The following is a 25,203-nucleotide window of genomic DNA, read 5'->3' as shown; positions in this document are numbered from 1 at the left end:
TCACTCAGTTTTTATGGCCTTTTAGCATTTCTAGTTTTGAGGATTTTCTATCACCATCAATGCCTATTTTTTAATAAAGGTTTTTTTTTCAGTTTGATAAATTTGTAGATCCTACCTAACTCTGCAAGCATTACTGTGAAGAGATCGTGCCACATTTGCTCATATAATGATTGTAATTGTAAAGTTTAGCTAATTAGCTGTATATTTAATAATATATTTACCAAACTTCCAAGGTTTGTGGTAGGAGAGTGGTAGGCTGTAGACAGCAGAATAGTTTGAATAAGAAGAAAATGGACATGGGGTACAAGCTTCTCTTTAGATAATTATACACATCGGTTTTGAATGCATTCTCTTTTATAACATTAGCTAATTTTGCCAAGGTTTAATTGGCAAATCACCCATACTTTCCAAATGCAAATGACATTGACAAGTACACTCCTTAGGAAATGACAAACTGTCCTGAATATTTGTCTTCCTTAAGTAAATAACTTAAAATAAACTCCCTCAGTATCTTTTAATTGTATGGCTGCTTCGGTTATCCTGTTATCTCATATGGACTCTAATCATCAGGCCAATTATTTGCGACAGTTTCATTCCGCTCAATTATTTTCAAAGAACATAATTATCCCCATCGAGTGTGGGGAAACATAAATATCAGCATTAAGTTTTGAACCCAACAATCACGTTGGTAAAAGTCGCTCAGTTCAATTAGGATTATTTATTTCTACTATGTTATTATAAAGAGTCCTTATTACCGAGAACATGGCCATCACAGTCTGTGACAAGTGCCTTTGGCCTGAACAGCAGGAATGGGTGTGCTAAATTCATGTGGAGTGGCACGCTTTTCTTTTTCTAGTGTTTTCATACCATGCTCATACAGGCACTGCTAGATGCCAGCTGGTGTCATTTCCTGCATCTTCCTTAGCACCTGGAATTACATTTCTTTCAAACCCCAAAAAGGGGGTGACAAATTGCTCTTTCTCATCAAGTTGTAGTTATGGGCACTCTGGTGCAAGAAGAGGAAAAAAGAGAATCTTCTTTCTTCTTAGTCTGCACAGTGTTGGATACAGTATAATCTACTGTGTAGTCTACACAGACTGCCTGTTGGATGTATCAGTTACCCTCAACATAATTTAAATTCCAGAAGGAAAGTACTTCCTGTGGGATGCTAACAAGAGATCACATTTCCCTTCAAACAACAATATGTAAGGGTTCAGTGTTTGCTAAAGCTTTTGAAAATTGGCAAAAGTTGGTGGTTCGTTCATTCCTTCATTCATACAATTTCCATAGCTGCTCAACTCAACCAAGTGACTCATAGATGGATAATTGACAGTAATCTGAATGCTGTCTATGTTGAATTTAACATCATTTGGATTATCTTCTTTGCAGATCTGTACCCCAGATTTGGTGGTGTTCTTGTCCTGCTCAAATCAGCGGCTCCAAGAACGCCTAATGAAACGCGCCGAACAGCAGGGGAGACCAGACGATAATCTGAAAGCCACACAGAGACGCCTGACTAATTTCAAGCAGAACACTGTTCCGCTGGTCAAATATTTCCAAGAAAAGGGTCTGATTGTGACGGTAAGTTTTTAAATCTATAGGCTTGGTAAATTAATTTTGGCTAGCAAAATTCAGGCAATGATCATCTGACCTAGAAAAAGATTGTCTCATGCTTTTGAGAATAACTGTTTAAACCACTAAAAAAATTTTCTCCCATGTTTGATTGAGGGGCTTCTGCAGTCAGACTCACAGACTGAGTGGCCCTGTTAGATAGGGCAATGAGAAGGCAGACTCAGGTTTAACGCAACAACAGCTCTTTATTTCAACAGTCAAGTATGTACAATCCAGCAACTGTTAGGTCTGACAGCTCTCCTTTTATAGGGAGCTGTCAGACCTCTCAACCAATCAGATTGAACCTCTGTTCCCGCCTAAACAGAGGACTGGAGTGGAAACCACAGTGGCCTTTGTTAATATCTAACAGGCCCCAATTGGTTTTGTAACTGTTTCATGCTCACCTGGAGGTATAATTTATTCAGCAATTGCTTTTTTTTAATCAAAGCTCTTTTTATTAGAGTAGAAATATTTTTGAGCCATCATTGTTGCCTTGCAACACCCACAAAAGTTCTTCTCAGAGAATCTGGTAAGTCATTTGATGAAAGATTAGCGTTCAGATGGAAATGGCCTGGGTCAATCCATTTTTGCGCTTGGGATCGGCAGAAGAAAAATTGTGGCCAAATTTAGGGATGCTATAAACTACTTCAGTATTTCTCAACCTCTTCAGCTTTAAGATGTGTGGACTTCATTCATGCTTGCTGGACAATTCTGGCAGCTGAGGTCCACACATCTGAGACTGAGAACTATACATTTTGGACACTAATTTGGAATAAGTAAATACAGCCATTTTGTTAATATGAACTACAGCTAATCCTCATTAAATGGCTGCAGCAAGCAATGAAAAATGCTTTTCATACGGTCAGTCTTCATATTGATGACCTTCAGAGATCTGTAAAACGGGAAAGCTGAAGTAAAATCACAAGCACTGTCGTAGTTTCAATTAGCAACTGTTTCAATTTATGACTGATTTGCTGGTCCCAACTCTGGTTGCTAAGTAAAGGCTACCTGTATCTTTAATGTGCAGCTTATTTTCAGATTCTGCTTGGTGTTACAGTACTTTTATGCTGCAATTATAATTCTGTCCAGAACTCAAAAGTAAGAGTCAGCAAGTCTGGAAAAGATAATGTTTTATACTTGCTATATAGCATCAGACAAAGCAGTGGAATGATAATATGGCTCTTGTTTAATTTAAAATATTATTGTAAGCAATAAATGTATTGCTCAGATGTAGAAATGGAAATAAATCACCATGTTGACCCTGTTTGTAAAAGAATGGATTGTTATAAAATGAATTCTGTAGCTCTTTCAAATCAATGCTTCTTTATAAAAGAAACCAGAAGTGCTAAGCAAGCAGCTCGGTGAAATATTATAGGAGAACAGGCTGAGAGCAGCAAAAATGATCTTTTTGGCCAGTAAGAGATCTGTCAAAAGGTTGGAATATCTGTAGGAGCCTGCAGAAAGATTTTCTTCAGCTCTGCAAAAAGGGAGAGGAAAACGACGATGGTTCTGTTTTCAAGCTGTATCCCAATTTTGCATTGCTTAGACAGTTCACTTAATTAACAAACAAATCAAACCCATTTATCTCTTATTTTTCTCTGATAATTGCAGTTGAACCTAGGGAGAAATTCATCTAGCATGGATGGGAAACTTCTGGTCCTCAAATTATTCCCAAATTACCTCTTCTCAGTATTTCTAACAATTGGTCATTTTGATTCAGAATGATGACTTGCCCACAACACTGAAAGGCTACATTAATGCTGGGTTTTTTCTCTCTTCCTGCAAATCAAAGAGCAAATTAGAAAGCAGCTATATATATATTTTAAATCCTGGCTTTAGACAAAAGACTGGGTCCTCATCTACCCATGACTAATACTGAGTTAACAGCCTCAATTGATTTTGCTTAGTTTTTGAGACCATACCAAAACAAACAAAACAAAATTCCCAAATATTACATCAGAAGAGACAGTACATTGTCTGGTGATTCTTTTAAAAACATTTGATTGCTCCAGAATTTAGTTATTGTACTTTTTCAAATGCTCCTTCTTTAGCCCAAGCAGCAGAGCAGGCTCAAATATTCTCTAAATAAGAATTAAATATGGTCATGCCTACATCAAAAGTTCAGATACTAGACAAGGTAATACAGTGTCAGTATAACACAGAGGTGTTCAAACTTGGCAACTTTAAGACTTGTGGACTTTAACTCCCAGAATTCTCCAGCCAGCAGAGCAGAGCTGGCTGGAGAATTCTGGAAGTGGAGGTCCACAAGTCTTAAAGTTCCCCAGTTTGGGGACCCCTGGTATAACATAACACAGTTTGAAATTGGTGATTTTCTTTTTGGACATTTATATTTTATGGCATATATACCATATATAGATAGTCCACAACTTACGACCTCAGTGGAACTCAACATTTCTGTTGCTAAGCGAGACCTTTCTTAAGTGAATTTGGCCACATTTTATAATCTGTCTTGCCACAGTTATTAAGTGAATCGCTGCAGTTGTTAAGTTAGTAACTTGGTTATTAAGTGAATCTGGCTTCTCTAATAATTTTGCTCGTCAGAAGATCACAAAATGGGTCAAATGACACTGGGATACTGCAACCTTAATAAATATTAATCAGTTGCCAAGCATCTGAATTTTGATCACATGACGACAGGAATGGTGCAACGTAAGTGTGAAAATGGATCACTATTTTTCAGTGCCATTGTAACTTTGAATGGTCACTAAATGAACTATTGTAAGTCGAAGACTTCCTGTAATCGTTATTGTTATAGTCACTGACAAGCATTTGTAGAATTGTTATAAAAAGTAACAAAGTTCAAATGACAAGGCACAAGCATTTCTAAAATCAATAGAAAGAATAATAAATTATCCATAATAATCCTATATAAATAGAATCTTAATTTTAAAACAATTTCAAAAAGTAGTAAAAATAGCAAGACTATAAAACTGCATTAAAATACTAAAAACCTTGCTTATTAAATGCTAAATTGCTCAGCATATATGCAAGCACAAATGCAAACTTACTTGGATGAATGGCTGGTGAGGTGTAACCTAAATTACCGGTATATATTTGAGGGATTCTAAAAATTAAATGAGCTTTTGTTCTCTCTCTTTCGTTTCTCTCTCCCTCCTCCTTCTCTCCCACCCTCCTCCTTCTCTCCCTCCCTCCCACCCTCTCTCTCTTTCTCTTACCTTAAAAGTCTTATTTAATTCTGCTGAAAAAATTGCAATAACATTTTCCAAGGAGATAATACCAATAAAGGGAATAACTATCCTAATTCCATTGTAAAGAGGAATAATCTACTAAAGGATTAGTTAACTATATCTTGGAGCACTATGATGTTATGGCAACCATTTACTTTCCTGTTCCAGCTGTAGCACACAAAAATGAAAAATGAAAGAAGTTCAACCATGTAATTAAAGTAAGGAGAATAAGAAGCTACCTACAGTACACTGGGATTCATAAACCCAGAATATGCAAAGTATTGTTCCTGAAGAATCTTTTTATAAACAAAGTTAGCGAAGAAACTATACCAGAAGGGGGTGTGGTTTAGATGGCAGTTGCCTGAAGGTATGTTAGTATTCTGGGAGGACACAAGAGTTAGAATTAATACACCCATAGAGGCACAGGCCTTTATGGACAAAAACAAAACACTCTTAGAAAAACCACATGATCCTACACCAGATACACAGGACACGGGAGGGGCTGGAGCTCTGCCAGCGGGGGGAGATGGGGCGACATTGAGAAAACTCAGATCACAAAAATGAACAAGAAAACTTACTTGACATAAGTTGACCGAACTTATTAATTGAATTTACATGCTGATTATATGTAACTATTTAATAATGAAAATTTTTGCAAATGTATACTTTGAGTATGGAGGGAGGGGACACCTACCGCACATTGCAACCGTCAAAATTTGTATCTACCCACTACCTTTTTCCTTGTAAATTTTTTTTAAAAAACCAATAAAACGTTGTTTTTTTATAGACAAACCAACAAAGAAAGAAAACCTGCATCTTTGCCACTCCTTTGAGTTGCAAAGGTACGGGTTTTGAAAATAAGATTCTTGATTAAGGTTTTTTTTTTAATTTAGGCAAACAATTGGTAACCAAAAAAAAAAAAGACCACAGAGAAAAAAGCTTATTAAATGATAATTTGTAATAGCAGATATAAGTTATCTTTGATATCAAAAGTATGATTTTCAATACCAGTTGTGCAGAACATGAACAAGAGAATATTATTGTAGTTGTGACCTGTCTGTTGGCTACTAACAGCCATCGAGCTGTGGCAACACAATTGTTAGACTGGGCTTATGTTGAGCGTTTTATCTGGGGCCACTTGAAGAAATTCCTGGTTGTTTTTAATATTTTGCTCAACTGCTACAACCCTAGGGAGGTTTTATCAACTAATCATTGGATGCTGGAGTCTCAGCCATTCCTTACTTTAAAAATAAAGCGGGGCTGAATGATGGCAGATCTACAGATTTCATTTGGGAAGTTACATCTCCTTTCCTCATGTTAAGAATTTAGTATCAAGAAGCCGGAGGCAAAACTTCCAATTTTCCAGGGATACTGTACAGCTTTTTGAATATTTTGAACTACAGACTTTCAGCAAGGAAGATTTATTTATTATTTATTTATTTAATATAAATAGACTCAGCATTGCAGTGTAAACCAACTGTCAGGCACCAGTTTTGGGAATGTTATTATAAAACAACTATACTATGCATTTTAAAGACAAAGATCAGGATATTACAGCTTTTCTGTATGTTTCAAATAAAGGAACTCTCTTTTCTCTGCACAGAAAAGATACAAATTCTATTTGTGAAAGTCAACAGATAGCATCATATTGTAAACTAGATTCAGGAGGCATTATATCTAGGAACATATCTCTGGCAGTTATAACTTTCAGTTTGCCAAGTGAAAATGATAGAAATGGTATTAGCTATCCCAAGGACTTTTAGTACCCTTCATGTTTTCTTTATAGAATCCTTTTAGAAAAATTAGAGAATTATACTTATTGGAAATCAGTTTAATACTGTTGAAGAAGAATATATGTTCTGATGTTGATGATGATTTTTGCTAGCCATTTCTGGGTGATGCAAAATGGTAATCAGGTCTTGAAATATAGTTTCTTCTATGAAAGAGATATTTAGCCTGTTTTTCTTCTCTTTACTTAGATTATTTAGAGGGGGGTTTGGTGTACTAGAGAAAGATGCATCCTTTTAACCAGTGGTCCTCAAACGTTTTTTGGCCATTCCCCAAATAAGCATCTCTAAAAAAACTGATGCCCCCCCCCCCCCGACTTATAATTCTTACTTTACTCAAAAAGTGAACTCTACTCACGTGGAGAAAGCCTAAAAGGCCATTAACTTGGTTTAAACCAGGTTCAAATTGCCCCCATTAAAAATCATATTGAGAACCACTGGTTTAAACAGAATATGCTTTAGCTCTGGCTGGTAAGCTTTCTGAATAATATTTATCTTTTAAAACAGCAATAGAGAAACAATCTTCAAGCATAAAAAGGAAAGTCAACTTAACAAGATATAAAATATCAACAAGGAATATATATGAAGAAAAGAAATATATGAAATATAATGTCTAGTTATATGTCAGAAAACAGATGTGTAAAAAACGCACAAGGCCTACTGCTCAAAATATCCTTTACAAATAGACCATTATTAATTGATTGGCTGTTTATTTTATATTCCCCACACTGCTTTACATGGTTGCATCTTTTCCTAATTGTCACATGTCTCTTTTAGTGGAAATTCAGAAAACAGTGGAGCTATTTCCAGCAATAATGCTGTTAAAAAAATAAAAAATCTTACAGAAATTAGTGACTTTCATAGAATAAAAGATTCACCTTAAGATAACATTTCTACCCAGTATCACCTTGTGATTGAAATTGGTGGTAAATAAATAAGTAAATAAAATTTTTGTCTGTCCAATTTTATTCCTGCAAAGAGAAAGGTATATCACTCACTCATGTTGCAAAAAATGCTTTATGATTGTATTTTTTAGATTTTTCCATCATTCCCCTCCCCCCCAAATGCTGCATATCATTTGGTTAGGTTGGTTAACCTTGATATAACTACTTTAAGTTCCACAGTGTTAGATCTTTATGATACCATGCCTTCTAAGATGGGTACAGAAACAGTTGATATTATTATAGTATTTGTTCCCCTTTGTTAATTCAAATAAGAACTTGAAATAACATTATATTCTGGCTATTTCCCCAGCCTTTCTATGTTCTTAAATTTTAGATTGATAAAATTGAAAGGGATCATGTAGATCATCAATTCCAAAATCTAATTCAGTGCAAGAATCCAAGGTATAATGAAGAGTCAGGGATGAATCAATTGAAATACATTAAAGAATAAGCATTTACTTTGAAGTCTAAATTAATTGCATCATAGGGTATTAATGTGATAAATTTAAGAAACTTACAGAACAAACGGCCATAATATCTGAGAAAGAAAATATGTTTCCTACAGACTAATAAGTTTGCCATTAATATTTGGGAAGATTGTCAACAGATCATAAAGTGATTGATCTGAAGAATCTTGAAACCAATGTAGCAATTATCAGGAATCAGCATAGATTTTTAAAGAAAAAAGGCACTATCATATTAACCGGTTTTATTTTTAACTTAATAATTCCTTCAGTAGATTGTGGGAATCTTTCAGGTGCAATTAATATATCTTAAGTTTACAAAAAAAACTTGACAAAATGGCCCATGACATTCTGATAAGCAAAGTGTGGCATAACAATTAAATGGATGAATTGGATACAAATATCCAAGAATGATCTCTTACACAAGGTCCTTGTAGTCCTTGTGCCTGCCTCAGGCTTACTTAAGAGTAAGAAATTTGTGAGAAAATTGTGATGAGTATGCTGTGGTAAGACATGGTTGCTGTCATGTACAAGACAAGATGAAGCTATTTCAGAAGACAGGACAAGAAGCAATGAGCTTAAATTACAAGAGAGTAGATTTTGACCCCACAACAGGAGGAAAATCCTAAGAGCTGCTCAACAAGGAAACATATTGCCTTGGCAAAGGATGGAGTCTCTTTCTCTGGGAGGATTTGAACAGAAGATGAACGGCTATTTGTTGTGGATGCTGCAGTAATGGATTCCTACATTGAGCATGACTTGGAATAAATGATCTCGCAAGCATTTCTATCTCTTAATAATCGATGATTCTGTGATGAGGAAGAGCTGGCATTGATGTGAAATCAAGACCAGAAGAAACAGGCAGATTCTCAGGGCTAGATAGGGACAAGTCAAAATCAAGCAATACGCCTGAAAAAAAGATACTGTAATAGATAATGACAAACTGTCTTTTCTACTAAGCCCCAGACAGAGCAAGGATGGGCAACTGTGGAAACTTTACGACCTGTGGACTTAAATTCCCAGAACTTCTGACCCAGCCCAGGAATTCTGGGTATTGAAGTCCACAGGTCACAAAATTGCCATAATTTTCCACCCCTGTTCTAGAGGATGTTGGCAAATGCAGATGAGAATGTTGGCATTTCCCATTTGCTGCCTGATTTGATGTGTGCAAACTGGTTCTCAAGGGATTTAAACATCCAGATACAGTTTTTCAGGATTGCCGACAACTATAGTTCCTTATTTAATATTTGTGTCTAATTTCAACAAAATGTTTCCTGATCGCCTGGACCTGATTTCTTGTGACCTCAGACCTTGTCCTGGAACTCTGAGTTCAATTCTGCCACGATAAATTGGTATTCAAGTTTCTTTGGCCTCCAGGATTTGCCTGATGACTGTTCTGTGATTCTTTACTCTCAGCTCGTAAAAGCTTTATTGTTGCTTCTAGCCATAAAAATGGATTCCTTGGCAAATGTGTTGAGGCTTCCAAACATTTGTTCAGTCTTTGTATAAATACAGAGATGAAGGATTGCTAGCCTTTTTCATTCAGATAGTGGACCTTCGTATACCTTTTATGGGGCTAAACAGTGCCTTCCTTTACTCAGAAAAGGTTTGGTTTCAAGGCTGCTAGTGAAGGTTATTATTGATACATTTATATGTTGAACACATCTATTCAGTTTCATCTTTAACTGTAAAAATGTGTAAAATATGTTCCCTTTTGCAAGTAAAATTAATCTTTCAATAGCAAATCTGGATCTATGCCAGTGATGGCAAACCTTTTTGGCACTGAGTACCTACATCAGAACACGCGTGCATGCGTGTACATGTGCGCATGTGACAGAGCACCAGAAACCCGAAGGCCAGCTGGCCGGTGTGCATGCATGCTCCGGCCAGCTGGTCTTTGGGTTGCCAGCACACACATGCATGCCAACCAGCTGATCTTCGCACATGCTGGAGCACCGGAAACACGAAGACCAGATGGCAGGCACGTGCATGACTGTTTTGGGCTGTTTTTCGGGCCGTTTTAGGTTGTTTGGGGGTTGGTTTTGGACCAAAAACGGCCTTAAAAACAGCCTAAAAACGGGTGGGAAAAGGCCTGTTTTTTAGCTGGTTTTTTGGCCATTTTGCAGCCATTTTCCGATGCTCCGGCATCCATAAAGACCAGCTGGCCGGCATGCCAGAAACCTGGTGATGGCTTGCCCACAGAGAGAGCTCTGTGTGCCACCTGTGGCACACCTGTCATAGGTTCGCTATCACGGATCTATACTATAAAGCCAGAAGAGAAGCAACAAGGGACTGCTATCACTTGGCTTCTTTAGTTATACTATGGACTTACAAGACACAGAAAATAAAGAGGAAGAATAAAAAAAATTAAACAAGCAATTTGAGTTTTAAAGAAATTAATCCTTCACTACACGGAATCACAGAAAGGCCAGGCCTTTCATTATATCAGTAAAGGACCCAGTCAAAATCAGATTGTCAACGTGCATATTCAATGCAAGATTTTAAATCTGGAGTAGCTGTATCTTCCAAATAAAGCAAAATAATTTTTAGTGGTGACAGAGTCACCTCCAACATTTCTGGCATGAAAGAATTTGAGTTGTTGAACATCTACCATGGAGTGCAATAAACATATTTTTTTAAATTATGATTTGTTTTTTCTAATGATAATCAGATTCATATTTAATATTCTTTAAAACACAAGAACATTAATTTATCAAAATAGTCTATTCCAATTATTTTGTTGTTACCAGGTTCTATCTTGACTATATTGGTAAACTTTCTGTGAAAATAATCTGTAGATGTACATTTGTCTAAAATGCTTCAATGATATTCTTTTAATGAATATTAAAAGTAGCTGCTAGTACAGCAGTCTAAGCTCTAAGACCAAAATATATTTTAACTGGATAGTTTTAAACAACCCAAGCTTAAATATAATCAATTATCCTTAGAATATTTTGACCTTTATGACATAATAATTTAAATAATCTGATTATTAAATTTCTTCTTGAGTGCTCTCCAAACAGGATTTACCAGCAATTTTCCAATTATGGTTACCTAAGGTCAATTTTCCCCATGAATAGAGATTAAATTTACACTTCCAACCTAATTTCCTGCAGTGTTTAATGTTGGAGAAAACTCTGAATTTTAGCTAAATGAGGAAATAAGCCTCTGTCGGGATTTCAAAAATGGTAACTTTCTAGTTCTGGTCATAATCATTCTTATAATAAATCATTTGAAGTCAACATAGGGATAGGAATCCAAATATAAGCATGATAATCAAGTTGAACACCAGAAAAATGAATGGCTCCTGTTGCCATGACATCTACAAAGCTTTATACAAAAAACAAGGCTAATTTCTAATGTGTACTTATTATCATTTGGTCAATAGAGAATTTTGCCATTTTGTGAAAATCAGGAAAATGCAAATGAATTTCTTCGTTTGTAGTTATAATATCTATTTAAATATAAATTCTTGAAAAACAGTGAACAGAATTTATTTAAAGTTGCTCTTTCGTTACTGAGCTATTAGACTTATTCAGGTGAGGTAAAATATTCATTTTCATTTTATTCAGAATCTGATTTTTAAATCTTGCACATCAGATTGCGCCTGTTTCTTTGATTTGTTAATCATGATTATTAAACTGGGTGACAACTAGGTGTAATTTTGTTAGTTTGGGTGTTATCAGATTGTTTTAAAAGTTTTTATAAGTTATTAAGGATTTGTTGAATCCAGAATTTAGGTTATTCAAGGCAAGTGTCCAATAGATTGGCTGCTGTCTCCCCACCTGCCTTTTGTTTTTCCTCCTAAAATGCAAACATTTAGCATAGCAAATTGACAGTATTTGTACGGTTTAATAACTATTTTGTTGACTAGGTTATTTATTAGTCTAATACAGTGGTCGGCAAGCCGCGGCTCGCAAGCCACATGCGGCTCTTTACACATTTTAATGCGGCTCTTCTGTGTGCCGGGCGCCCGCTCCCCTCCCTCCCACTGTTCCCTCTAAGTTGCACGGCTGCGCGCCCGCGCAGGTGGCAAGAAAACACCGCGCAGCAGTTTCCAACTGCCACGCAGTGCTTTCTGCTGTCACAGGCGCCGGAGGCTGGGGAGGTCCTAGAACTGGCCGGCCGCAAAGGACCTCCCCGGACTTGTTTTGGTGAGCGCGGGGCGACTGACGCCAGGAAAGCAAGCCCGGGGAGGAGGTCCTTTGTGGGTGGCCAATCCTAGCTGCTTGCGCCCGGCGCTGCAGCTAAAGTAAAGCCCCTGCCGCTACCGGAATATCTGCTGCTGCCTCCTCTTCCTCTAACAGCACCCGACGCTGCGGCAGAGGTGAAGCCGCCAAAGCTCCCGCCGGCGCCCCTGCCTATGGCAGCGGTGCCTCCCCCTCCATTCGGAGCACCTGAGTTGGGCCCCGCGTTACCCTGCCCCCTCCTCCTCTGCTGTGCTTTTGAGGAGCCATGAGGCCGCGGGAGCCAGTAGGAAGGCGGCGGGGGGGGGGGCAGGAGCAGGGAAAAAAGGCCTCATGGCTTCTCAAAAGCATGGCGGCGGTGGAGAAGGCAGCAGGGGTAACGCGGTGCTCCGAGTGGAGGGGGGCGCCAGCGGGAGCTTTGGCGGCTTCACTCCAAATGTAGTGGTGCTGTTGGAGGAGGAGGAGGAGGCAGCTGTTGTTCTGGTGGCGGCAGGGGCTCGTCGACATCTTCAGCAGCAGCCCTGCCCCCTGTGAAAAAAGCCGAAGATGGATCCACGCAGATGACGTCGCTGCAACATGACTGGAGGAGGAATTCTGGGAGTTGAAGTCCACAAGTCTTCAAGCTGTCAGGTTTGAAGACCTTGGGTTTTTTCTTTTTTCTAAAGGGTTAGGGGTGCAAGGGTCTTGCAACTTGACAGCTTTAAGACTTGCATGCTTCAATGCCAGAGTTCCTGAGCCAACATGACTGGAGGAGGAATTCTGGAAGTTGAACTCCACAAGTCTTAAAGCTGTCAGGTTTGAAGACCCCTGGGGTTTTTTTTCTAAAGGGTTAGGGGTGCAAGGGTCTTGCAACTTGACAGCTTTATGACTTGCATGCTTCAATGCCAGAGTTTCTGAGCCAACATGACTGGAGGAGGAATTCTGGGAGTTGAACTCCACAAGTCTTAAAGCTGTCAGGTTTGAAGACCCCTTGGGGTTTTTTTCCTAAAGGGTTAGGGATGCAAGGATCTTGTAACTTGACAGCTTTAAGACTTGCGTGCTTCAAATGCCAGAGTTTATTGAAACTAAAAACAGTGTACCATCCTATGTATTTTCGGTTTTAAAAATGTGGCTCTCAAAATAAATTTCAATCGTGGTTTTGGCGAGATTTGGCTCAGTTGAAAAAAAAGGTTGCCCACCACTGGTCTAATAGCTGCATATTGTATTGAAAGAGTCCTGTTTGGTGTTTTCACATTTTGGATTGGTTTCACGCACCTAGGGGCAAGCTGTATGTCTTCACCTGGTCTGCCTTGATGAAACTGAAAAAGTTAAGTAAACTTGGAAAGCAAACAAACAGGAAAAGGAAATGGCAAATCACTTTCATGATGTTGCTATAAATTACTTGGATATACGCATATGGCATGGAGTCAAGCCCTGTTTGAAGGAGCTGTAGATTCTGTAAATAATTTCAGATGTGTCCTGGAGCAACTGCAGCAACCTTGCAGTGATGTGAATAAAATTCAGGTGCCTGATAATCCACTTGCCCTTATGACCCTTATGACCAATTGTAGGGACATGCCTATTTTCCCACCCATCCTGCCTCATTGGCTTCCTTGGCTCACCCATTGGGGTTGCCACAGGCCTTGGTCTGCTTCCCACTTAAATAGACCCACACCCTTAAGTGTGTTCTCTGTTCTCTGTCATATCTCACTTTACTTCCCTTTTCAGAAAATTGCCTTTGGGAAGAAGTGTCTGATACCCCAAATGGCCTTGATGTACAGAAGCATACAGACCACGTATGTGTTGTGCCAGAGATGGGCACCATTTGGGGACTAGCTGCAATTCTCAGATTGCAAGTGCAACCACTCACACTGGGACACCTCCACATGACCACTATATAGGAAAGCCATGGGGCAGATCAGTGGTTCCCTTTCTATGGAAAAGGTGGAAAAGGTGAATGAAATGAGGCATGATGGAATAGGGAAGAGGTCCAAGGTTGTGGGACCCAGGGGGTGGGAAGTGGAGCACAAGATGGCTCAGAAGATTTGGGAAACCCTGTGTGAGCTGGGGAGGTGTTACAGTGTTGGCCTGAACCTACACCAAGCCTCCCAGGGCCTACCCCACATTCCCTGAGGCTCTACCTAATGACCCATTGGTCACATAATGACTGCAACTCGGAGAGCAGAAATTGTGGTCATTAAGCAAGACAATAACGTGGGCATCTCACTTTACAACTACCATGACTTACAATCATAATTCTGAGCTCAGTTGTGGTCATAGGCTGAGGACTACCTGTATGCTAAATACATGGTAATATATACAGAAATATGTATTCCACTTCTTTCCTTATTCTGAGTTGCTCTCTGCCACATTAGATTGTTTTTGAAGGACTGTCAGCTTATCAGACTGTTTCAACTTCCTGTACATGTTGTTAATATGCCGTCTCTGTCTCTTTGGTAGTGGTGATGATTTCATGCACAGTGAGAAGTCTAATATTTAAAGGGTAGCAATTGCATTCAGTCTTGTAATTGGTATAAAATATATTATCTACTAAATTGTACTTTTCTAGCAATTGGTTGTAGCAAATAAAACAGTGGTAAATCAATACTAAATTTAAAATGTGCTTTGGTGTGAACACAAGCACATTCTGGTTTCATGCTGATGTTTTTGACTCCTAATTAGGAAGGACCAATTTATGTGATATGTAGTTTATCACTAAAGGATTCTTTCCTTAGTGAAGAAAAAAATCTTTCTTGGGTTGATGAATAAATAAGCATATTATAATAAAATGCTCTAGATATTCCATGCCTACTAATGTACAATTTTTGTTCTACTGATATTGTTCTATAATCTCCAACCAAGTCTAGCTTTATATTTTTGGAGTTATTATTTATTTATGTAATTTATACAGCTACCAATTTCACTATCATGTCTGACAGGTGTAAAAAGAATATACATCTATAGGCCTGGTATACAAATCCCAGTCCTAAAAAGTTGCTGGAGGAATAAACGATCAGCTGAGAAAATAACATGATGAATAGTAAATAATATTGACTAGAGTAATAACAGTGAACAGGTCAGCTCAGATTGTGTTGGTTGTGCTGACAATACAGAGAGGGAATGCTTTCAGAATCACTTCTGCTCAAAGGCAGAGAAAACTGCTGCTGTCAATTTATGTAGGGACAGATCTTTGGTCAACTTTTGTACGGAAATCAGGGTCTTACTCTGACTTCACTCTGCTGGAATTAAGTTAGTCAAAATGTTTGAAATCCTTAGATCCAGGTCAATATACCTCCCATGGGCCTGACCCTAATCATCTTTCATTGCTATCATATGCCTTTCATCAGAGCTACAGTGGTACTTGGTACTCACTGTTAATTGGTTCCAGGAGGCACGATGAGTACCAAAAACAAAAAGAACCAAACAAATCTTTCCCATAAGGCATAATGTGAGTCACAAGGGAACTGACACTGACATGTTCTAACTTGTGTGTTGAGTACCAAACAAACAGTGAGTACCGGAACAAAATTTTTAGCATCAAAATATGTTGAGTACCAAATTCAATGAGTAGCTGAGTTCCAAGGTACCACTGTATTGTTATCATATGAGCAAATGAATGAGTTTTGTAGACAAAGAATTGCCAACACTCTAAATTTAAACTTTGAGTCTTGCAGATTGAGCAACATTATGTGTAGCCTTCTAACAGTTTCATTTTTGGGAATTGCCTAGACATAGACGTCTCTTGAGCCCACTTTAATGTACCAATATCAGCTTTTTTGAAGAGACCAACAAGTTTGACAGTTTCAACTACAAAGAATGTATGTGGCCATGTTAGTCAGATGTTGTCAAAACACATCATCATGTCTCAGTAAATTATTTAGGAACATGGGATATGAACTAATGTCATTCTTATGAAACCATCCACCCAGATGTTCCAAAACTGCTTTTCAAAAGGTAACTGGAGCTTCTTCACTTTTTGGATGAGAATTGAAACTTTTTCAAGGAAAAACAACAACAAAGCAAGTCTAGTTGCCTTGAAAAGTACCTTTGGGACAACCATGAACTGGATGATTGAGAATCTACATAGACATCCACCCAGATGGTTACTATAGATGATTAAGAATCAGATAAGAACTCAGGCATCACCCACAGTGTAACCAAGGTCACGAAAGTACAACATGAGATAACAGACTCTTAATATTCTTATGAAATTAGTGAAATTGGGCAATTGTTGTTACAATGAAGCTTTTGTATAGTATGATTTGGGGATTCTGTTTATCTTATACTTAATGCTGCTTGGACAGTCATAACAAGATCAACCACCAAGATAGTTGTAACAGGTTTCATCACTGCAGTTCCTTACCTCATGGTTGTGGCTGTGCCTTTGCATATGAATTATAGGTTGTCAGGTGGTAAGATCAACAAATAGATCTTCAAACATTAAAACTGTTCTGGATGAAAATCTGGATTTCTACATGGTAGGATAGTAACAGATCCTATTAGGATAATGGGAATTATTTTTTCTAATATTTAACAGAACATTATAATATGCTTGCTGTCAGCTGAATGCTTTTCTGGATTCCTTTTTCTAGCATTTTGTTTAGTGTTGTAGTTGTACTGACAGACATGTTCAGTGAGTAAGAGGAAGAATCTCCAATGAACACGGAGTTTCTGAGTAAATTTTATGGGCTGATGTAGTTAGTCATCAGACATTTTGTGTAAATGCCATAGTTTTCATTTTTTAACATGCTTATTCACCTCCAGTGATGCTCCAGTGATCATGTATTTGTTATTTTCCTGTAAGTTTGATATTGGATTTTTTTCCTACGTATCCTACATTTTTCTACATTTCAGAAAATGTTTATCTGTTTTGTTTTTCTATTCTATTGAATCCTATTCAGGGTTGATTTATCTATGTATCTTTTATGTATTGACTGTACACCGCCCCGAGTCCCTTTTGGGAGAGGGGGCGGTCTATAAATATGAATAAAAGTAAAGTAAAGTAAAGGGTTTCAGCATCGTTCAGTTATGTGGCTTATGTTTTCAGAATGCCCGGGAGAAATCATGATATTTGCAGCATATTAATAAAGTTGGTAATTTCAATTTTTAGTGAAAGTCTAGATTCACCTAACTTGTTAAATAATATTAAGGATTTGTTTATGCCATGGCCTGATATAGGAATCCATTTGTTCTATTTTTTAACCATGATATCTTCCTTGGATTTAGAGTTGCCCATTTGGATAAACCAGAAGAAAAATCAACCATATTATGCCATGACATTGAAATTATAGCCACAAAATTGAACCAGATTTTGGATTTTTCTGCTCCTGCCTCTTATTTCTTGAATTATCTCTTCAATAACTTTGAACTTCTGGTGATTTCAGCATTTAGCATTTGTGGCATTTTGTTGTCCAAATGGAATTATGGATTGTGGATTTATGAAGTTTGTTGAAGGAGAAAATGAATCAGTATCCTAAGGAATGTAAATGGAGGTGGCTATGTCTGAAATCTGTAGTTGTATCATAAATTCTGATTAAAAATTCATCAACTTTAATATGCTTTGGTAGAAGAGAATATTTGTAGCTCAGGGTTGAAATGTACGGTTCTTGGTGCTCTCTGAGCTTGGTTATTTTCTTGCAGATGTTTTATTGCCTAAGCTAGGTAACATCATCAGTGCTGTAATGATGTTACTAGTTTGAGTAACATCTGCAAGAAAACAACTGACATCTAATTTAATGTTTTTTTCCAAACCACTTGGGCAGAGTTTTATTGATCCGATTTGTAAGGAGCCTTTTCCCCTGCAAAGTAAGTTCTAGTTTTTTCTATTATTTGAATCAATATAATTCTAACTCATTAGAATTCTAGAGTCAAAAAAGGAAGTATGAAACAGTAAATTGGTCGGTCTCCTTTCCTAAAGATAAGACCTATCTGTCAAGTAAAGATAAGACTCTCTACACAAGAACAGTCTAGGGGAATAAAATAAGTCTTTGACAACTAAAAACAAACAAACCAAATTCAATACTAAGAAAAGAAAGGATTAACACAAATAAAGTTAATGCAATTGTTACTTTAGAAATTTAGATTTAGCTAGTTGAAAAAAAAGTCCCAAATAAAATGTTCAGGGTATTATACCGTGTTTCCCTGAAATTAATACAGGGTCTTATTTTCTTTTGACCCCCAAAATAAGAGCTTGGCCTTATTTTCAGGGAGGTCTTTTTATTTTTTGAGGTGCAGGAGGTGGCGAGTGTGGTCATCTCATGGCTCCTGCTTTGTTTTAATATTTTCGGGGAAGGCTTATTTTAGCCTATGCGCTCAAAAGCCTAATTGGGCTTATTATCCGGGGAGGTCTTATTTTCAGGGAAACAGTATAGTTTGTTTCTGTATTTGATGATTTGTATAATATCACGGGTGTGTGAGGATCAAGTGCTCTTTTACTTCAAAATTTACTACTGTACTATTAAATATGTTTTCTATTTTTATGCTCAATGCACAAGTTGCATGCAACAAAGAAAGGCAGTAGAAAAATAAGGCCAGTACCCTGTGGCCATTTTATAAATAAATTCTCAAGTTCTCTTTTACCAAGTGAGAAATACAGATCTGCATTGCCTTTGATTTCTAAACTTTTATTAAGAGCCACATTATACTGCTGTCAATCTGCTGGAAATGTATGCAGTTTTCCACCTCCACAAAACAATTCTAAGAATGTAGTGACTTAATCCAATCACACTGCTCCTGATACTTAACAACTACATACGTAGAGATCTGCAGCCTTCCCACACTTTCTTTCCCCACTCACGAGATTTACATCATGGTTGTATTTTTTTTTTCTTTAAGAGAGGAAGTGATAGTGCTCTCTTTTAAAGAAGTTATTCTTTTTTGGATCATGTCTGAAGAAAATGACTGTGGACCAAGGAATTAAAAGCAACTATAGATCAGTTAACAGGATTAGCTCTTAGGCCAGGGGTTCAAGAGAGTAATTAATAGAGAAAGATTCACTGACTGAATAGTATTATTTAAACACAACTTTAAAAGTGGTCTAGAAGTAGAATGAAGGGAGGAATAGTAAGGAGATATTATAGATCGTAATTAGAAAGAATACTTATTAACAACTCGTATGCTGTGTGACATTAAGATTTGCACTGAGAAACTGGTTGATAAACTGGTTGGGATTAGATATTACAGTAAATTGTGGCTCGTGTAACTGACTCATTGAATAAGTCAGAGTTGGCTTGGTTTACACATTGTACTATAAACCAAGGTTTAAAATTTACAATGCCCCCATTTTCATAATTTACTAAGGTCACTCCAGGCCATATTATGACATAACATTATTGGTGTGTCTTCACTAATCAATACCAGGCAATTTTTGGTCAACTTCTATTTAGATATGGCTTTGAAATTTATGGGATAAATTGTTGGATTTTTTTGACCTTGCAACAGCCGTTGATATCATTGATAATAGAGTCCTTCTGGATAAGGTTTCTGAATTGAGCAGCAGGGATATTATACCACAACAATTCCTTCCAAATTTGGTGGCGAATTCCATACATTAATGCAGTGACAGATAATGATTTCCAGAGGAAACAATTTTATCAGTATGTTCCTCAGTAGGGATGGGTAGGACCTATTAGATAATGCCCATTAACACTTTAGTCCATGACCAACATGCAGTCTACTTTTCATCTAATATATTTGATACTAGAATGCGTTGTTAGGAATGAATAATCTTTTGAGACAGGAGGAAGAACCACGCCTAGATTTCAGTCTGATAAAATCTGAGTCCAAACCTCAAATGCAATTTAAGAAAGCATCTCATAATTTGACCCTTCCTAGTTTTCTGGAATGTAAAGGCAAGGAAAGTGGAAGTACTTTCAAGCTTACAAGATTTTCTTACTGTCATCTTACAATTAAATTAGTATTTTCATAATTTGGGTTTTCTGGCCTGATCTACCTTGAAGGACTGACAGACATTCTGAAGCAGAGGTTAGACAAGGAAATGGATACCAGCCAAAATAACTGAGACTCAATGAAAATAAGAGATATTGCATATGACTAAGTGACATTCACTGTATTTTGCATAAGGATACACTGCCACTAAAGGATGGCTAGACTAAGGGTACCTTATGGTCATTAAAAATACAAGAGATGCTCTCCCGATAGCCAATAAATCTTTTATCTACTTAATTTGATGTAACCAATTATGGTGCTAACTCTGAGGTACTTGTGTAACAGGTGTTCATTTTCTGATAATCTTCCACTTAAATAATTGCAACATGTTCTATGTAAAATTCCAGGAACTTCAATTAGATCAAAGTAGAATGCTAGATTATTAATGGGGACTGGTTGATACGCTCACAGTAGGCTAGCATTTTCCCATCTGCACTGACTGTGTGATGAGCAGTAAGAGTAATCTTGAGGAACAGCAGGAAGAGCTGCAACCAAGACAACAGTCGGGCAAAAAAAAAAAGAAAAGAATCTGAAGCAGAAATATAATTTGGAAAGTGTTCAGGGATGATCTTACCTAATTCATTTGAAGGTAAAGGGTGGAAGAGGGAGGCACATTCATACATGCAAAGTTTTGTGAGGCTAATTTTATAATAAAAGTAGTATCGGCATTCGTAACTTTGGTTTTCTAGTCTGGCCTACCCCAAAGTGCTGATTGCTGGCTGCTGATCCACTTTTGGACTCAATTTACAATTTAATTTAAATTATAATTTATAATCCTTAGTGCTGCGTAACCAAGTGAGATCCTGTTTCTTGTCCCAGCTTTTGCCAACCTAGAGTTTGAAAGCATGTAAAAATGTAAGTAGAAAAATAGAAACCACCTTTGGTGTGAAGGTAACAGCGTTCCATGCACCTTCGGGGCTTAGTCATGCCAGCCACATGACCATGGAGACATCTTCAGACAGCGCTGGCTCTTCGGCTTTGAAATGGAGATGAGCATCACTCCCTAGAGTCGGGAATGACTAGCACATTTGTGCTAAGGGAACCAACCATAATTTACTTATTTATTACATTTATATGCTACCCATCTTTCCACCAAGAGACTCTGGAAGACTTTACAATGCTAGTTTCAATTTTCCAAGCCATAGGTATACTGTATGTTATGTGAACAAATATATCCTTCCAAACTCTATTCCAATCCTATTATATTATACTTATTTGTTCTTATTTGGCGATCATATTTGGACTGGCAATTTGGTCGTTAAGTAAAGCAGTTTTTAAGTAAAAACATGTCTGTGCTTATGATTTTATCAGCTTTCCTTTGCTCTACAAACCTGCGAAGGTCATAAATGCAAGGATTGGTCTTAAACTTACTGATTCATCACCTTTGTAATTGCAAACAGTTGTTAAATGAGGCAGTGGCTTTATGAGGATTACGGTACCTATAATTTTGGACATCCTTTAAATGAGAAAGTGACTCAAAACAAAGATTCTTTTCTATATTACTTTCTCAACATTAACCCTGAGTTATTTTTGGCACCAGGTTACTTTGGACTTTCTCAGTATTTTATTCTTGCTGTGTACTTTATTTTTAGGCCGATTTAATTAATTCAATTATATATAAATTTATTTAATCAAAGTAATATTAAAGGAGTATTATTTATCTAAGTTGTATCTTATTTTTTTTAATTTCTATACTTACAAGATAATTTTATTGAGCTGTTAGGAATAAAATTAATAACTGAAATTGATGAGAAAAAGCAACAGGAATGTTTCAGACAAGTTAAGCATAGATTGTAATGAAAACATGTTCTGAATGTGTTTAAATTGGTAGGGATTCACTGTGCATACATTTGGCTTTTTTAGTGCCTTACATACATTTGGCAAATATCATTTGTTATATATTGTTTAAAAAGGAAGAATTATTCTGTATGAACTAGGTAGCTAAGAATGAAAAATATTGTTAGTTTGGATTAAGAATTCAAAATTCTGAATGTACGATTTTGCTTTGTAGCTTAAAATCTGGAAGGAACTGCATTAGAAAGCAAAGCTCTGTCAATTTTCCTCTGTTTTACTTTTGCGTATCCTCCCAACACAGTTTTGAAAGCATTAGGGAGCGAGTTGTGACTAAGGGACTTTTGTAAGTGAAAATAGCAAGGATCAATAGGATTAAATAAACCTCCCGTTTGCCTATTACCTTGACGGTTAGGGTTGTAACAAAATGCTTGGAGTAAAGCTTTGTCAGCATAATTACCTGCACGGGTATAATTTTTATCTAGGAAAATAAATAGCCATCCTTAGAAACTTTGGAATTCAGAAAAAATTGTACTGGGAGTACTGGGGTACTGGGAATCTCAGAAGAAATCTGGCAGAAGCCCCTTTTAGAAATGGCAGGGTTGTATTATGTTGAAGCCAATTGTGGGTCACTGGATGTCAGATATTTGAACATTTTGCTGTGAGTGAATCCATCAAAACCCTTTTGTTTCAAAACAGAGGATAGAAGCAAAGCCAACCACATAGCGCAATCTTAGAGAAGATAAGGTCTCTTGAGGCTCAACTGTCTGCATTAAAGAAAAAGGAAATAAGCTGGCTAAATACAAAAACAGGTTAACTTCTAATCCAATTTTCAGACTCCGCTAACTTTTAAAATGCCCATTAATTTAATTTTATTTCCAAGGCAAAAAGGCAGTCTGAGAAACAGTTTAAATCAAGTATATGATCCAGGAAACATAAAATGAAGATGGAAGTAAATAAATTACATCAGATATGTTTCAGGATATGAAAGTGAACAAAGAATAATGATTATTTAGTTCTGACATTGATTAAGCTGCAATATTTGAAAATAGCATCGCTTGACCTTTAAATATTGTAGTGACTTTTAGTAACTTAGCTAAAAGAACTTTAATTGAAAGCTGGATTTTGGTATCATAATTCAACATATGCACATTTCCCACAAGTAAGTTCATATCAGAAGATTGCATTAACATGCTTAAATGAAGAAATTCTGCTGGCAGAGGAATATTTTTGCATGGAGATAGACTGCCTTGAGGCAATATTTATTTTAAAAAATGTTTCCTGAGGAATATGACTTGAATTCAAAATGACCCCCTGAGGCATTTACATTAAGGTATATTTAAACATTAACAAGTGGTTGACTTATACAGAAATTATCTTAAAAATAAAAGTATCATTGATATAATCACATAAAGCACAAAGGGGTTCAAATTATTTGTGATGTGAGGGGATATCAATTTTTTTTAGAAATTTTTTTATTGTTTTAATTAAACAAAAACACAAAAAAACATTCTTCATTACATCTTGTAGAAAGCATGTCGATTGGTTACAAATGAATTTCGTGCGTTACTATACATCCTTCATATTTTTAATTTACATTTTAAAATCGAAGATCTTTATGTATTTTACCATCAATGTACCATCATTCTCATTTAGCTATAATTATTTAAATATGCTTTTATCTAGAATGATTTGCACCTGAAGATACAACCACCTACTGGCATTCATTAGCTATTCCTATAAACCTCCAATAATTACCCTTTTATAGCATATTCCCTTTTCCCCCCCAACTCACTATCTAAGGCTTATATTTAATTGCTTTTACCAATGCCAAGACATATAAAAATCATTAAACATTATCCATTAACATTTTCTTATTGTTATTATAGTTATCTAAAGAAAAAAAACAGATTTTTTTTTGTCATTTATAGCACATCTCCTCCCCACTGACCCAAGAAAAATTACATCTTTATAATAAAGTCTAAACAAAAGTTTGTTAGTAAAGTTTATAAGTGCCCAAGAAAAATTGCATCTTTATAATAAAATCTAAACAAAAATATATTAGTGAAATGGATAAATCTTTTCCCCAGGTCGCAATTTACAGTTTATATCCAAATTATTTTTACTAATTGAGATTATTACTTCATTATTATTATCATAATGAGTTATTAATTAACAAATAAACATTTTAAAGAAAACATTCTAAAAGTGTCTAAGAAATCCTACTTATTAATCACCAAAGGTTAACTAAGTTTTGAGTTATCAACCTTCATCATCAGCCTGTGTCTTTCCAGGAACAAAACTGTCTTATCTCTTTAACCAGTTGTTGTGTCAATTCTCTTATAAACTTCTTTATAAAGTTTTTAAAAACTTCTCTCTGCACTTTTTTGCTTGAAAGATCTCTCATATAGTCTTGTTGCCCTTGAACTGGTATTAAAATTGACATGTCTTTAATTATCCGATGTCTTTCTAAAGCTGTTTCTCTTCTTAATTCCATCATCAAATCCATATCTTGACCGGGGGGTGGTGGAGCTCCAGATCATCAAGTATATAATAATAATCAGATTCACTTTTCCACGTTCCCTCCCTTCCACTTTCACTCAGAGGTGCTCCCTTATTAGGTTTATCTGTTATCTTGTCTTTATCTTCTATATCTTCACTCTCTTCTTTAATTTTTGAGGCTCCAGTCCCTTCATTTTTTATTGAGCCAGACAATAATCTATCTAACTTCTTATCAAACATCTCAAATCCTTCCAATATCTTTAGAATTCCATCCAAAAAATCCTGGTAGCTTAGGGTTTCTTCATCTGTATATGAATGCATATTTCCCAGAAGAAAAGAAAAAGTTTAAAATCCACTGCCACTCTCGCCCTCAATATCTCTTTTATGTATAAAAATATTTTTGTTTTAAATTTGCTTAAACATAAGATCCTTTTAATTTTTTCAAAAAAAATGAGGGTTCTATCTTTTCTTTTCTTTCCCTTCCCTTGTCCAAAATATTCCACAAAGACACCTGCAAGAAAACAGTTCGTGTCCTTGAGCCGGTATCAGTCTCTACAGACAAGCTGCAAACCCTCTAGTTACAATGTCAACAAACTCAGAGAAAATAGAGCAAAGGATACTTTGTTTCAAAAAGAGAAAAAAAAACCAAGTTCTGGCTTCCGAATGGCAGATTCAACTTTCTCTTATTCGTATCAAGCTTAAGGAAAACAAAAATCTCTAAGTGTCTTTAATAAAATTTAATAATCAGTAAGAGGAAGGATTATTAAAGTGAAAAAAGTTTT

At 36.5% G+C, this 25,203-nt stretch overlaps 1 protein-coding gene across 3 annotated transcripts in view; it reads left to right on the top strand.

Moving 5' to 3' along the window:
• Positions 1–25,203, top strand: part of AK5 (adenylate kinase 5) — a 141,833-nt gene that overhangs the window by 43,777 nt on the left and 72,853 nt on the right. For all 3 annotated transcript variants that reach the window (XM_081949011.1, XM_081949010.1, XM_081949012.1), the window contains one exon: positions 1,390–1,581. In XM_081949011.1, the coding sequence (XP_081805137.1) occupies positions 1,390–1,581 (192 nt within the window). The remainder of the gene's footprint in view (positions 1–1,389; positions 1,582–25,203) is intronic.

The sequence above is a fragment of the Natrix helvetica genome (assembly GCF_964273705.1).
Source record: "Natrix helvetica genome assembly, chromosome: 3".
In the NCBI taxonomy this organism is placed as follows: Eukaryota; Metazoa; Chordata; class Lepidosauria; order Squamata; family Natricidae; genus Natrix; species Natrix helvetica.
This window is presented reverse-complemented; position numbering and strand designations above follow the sequence as displayed.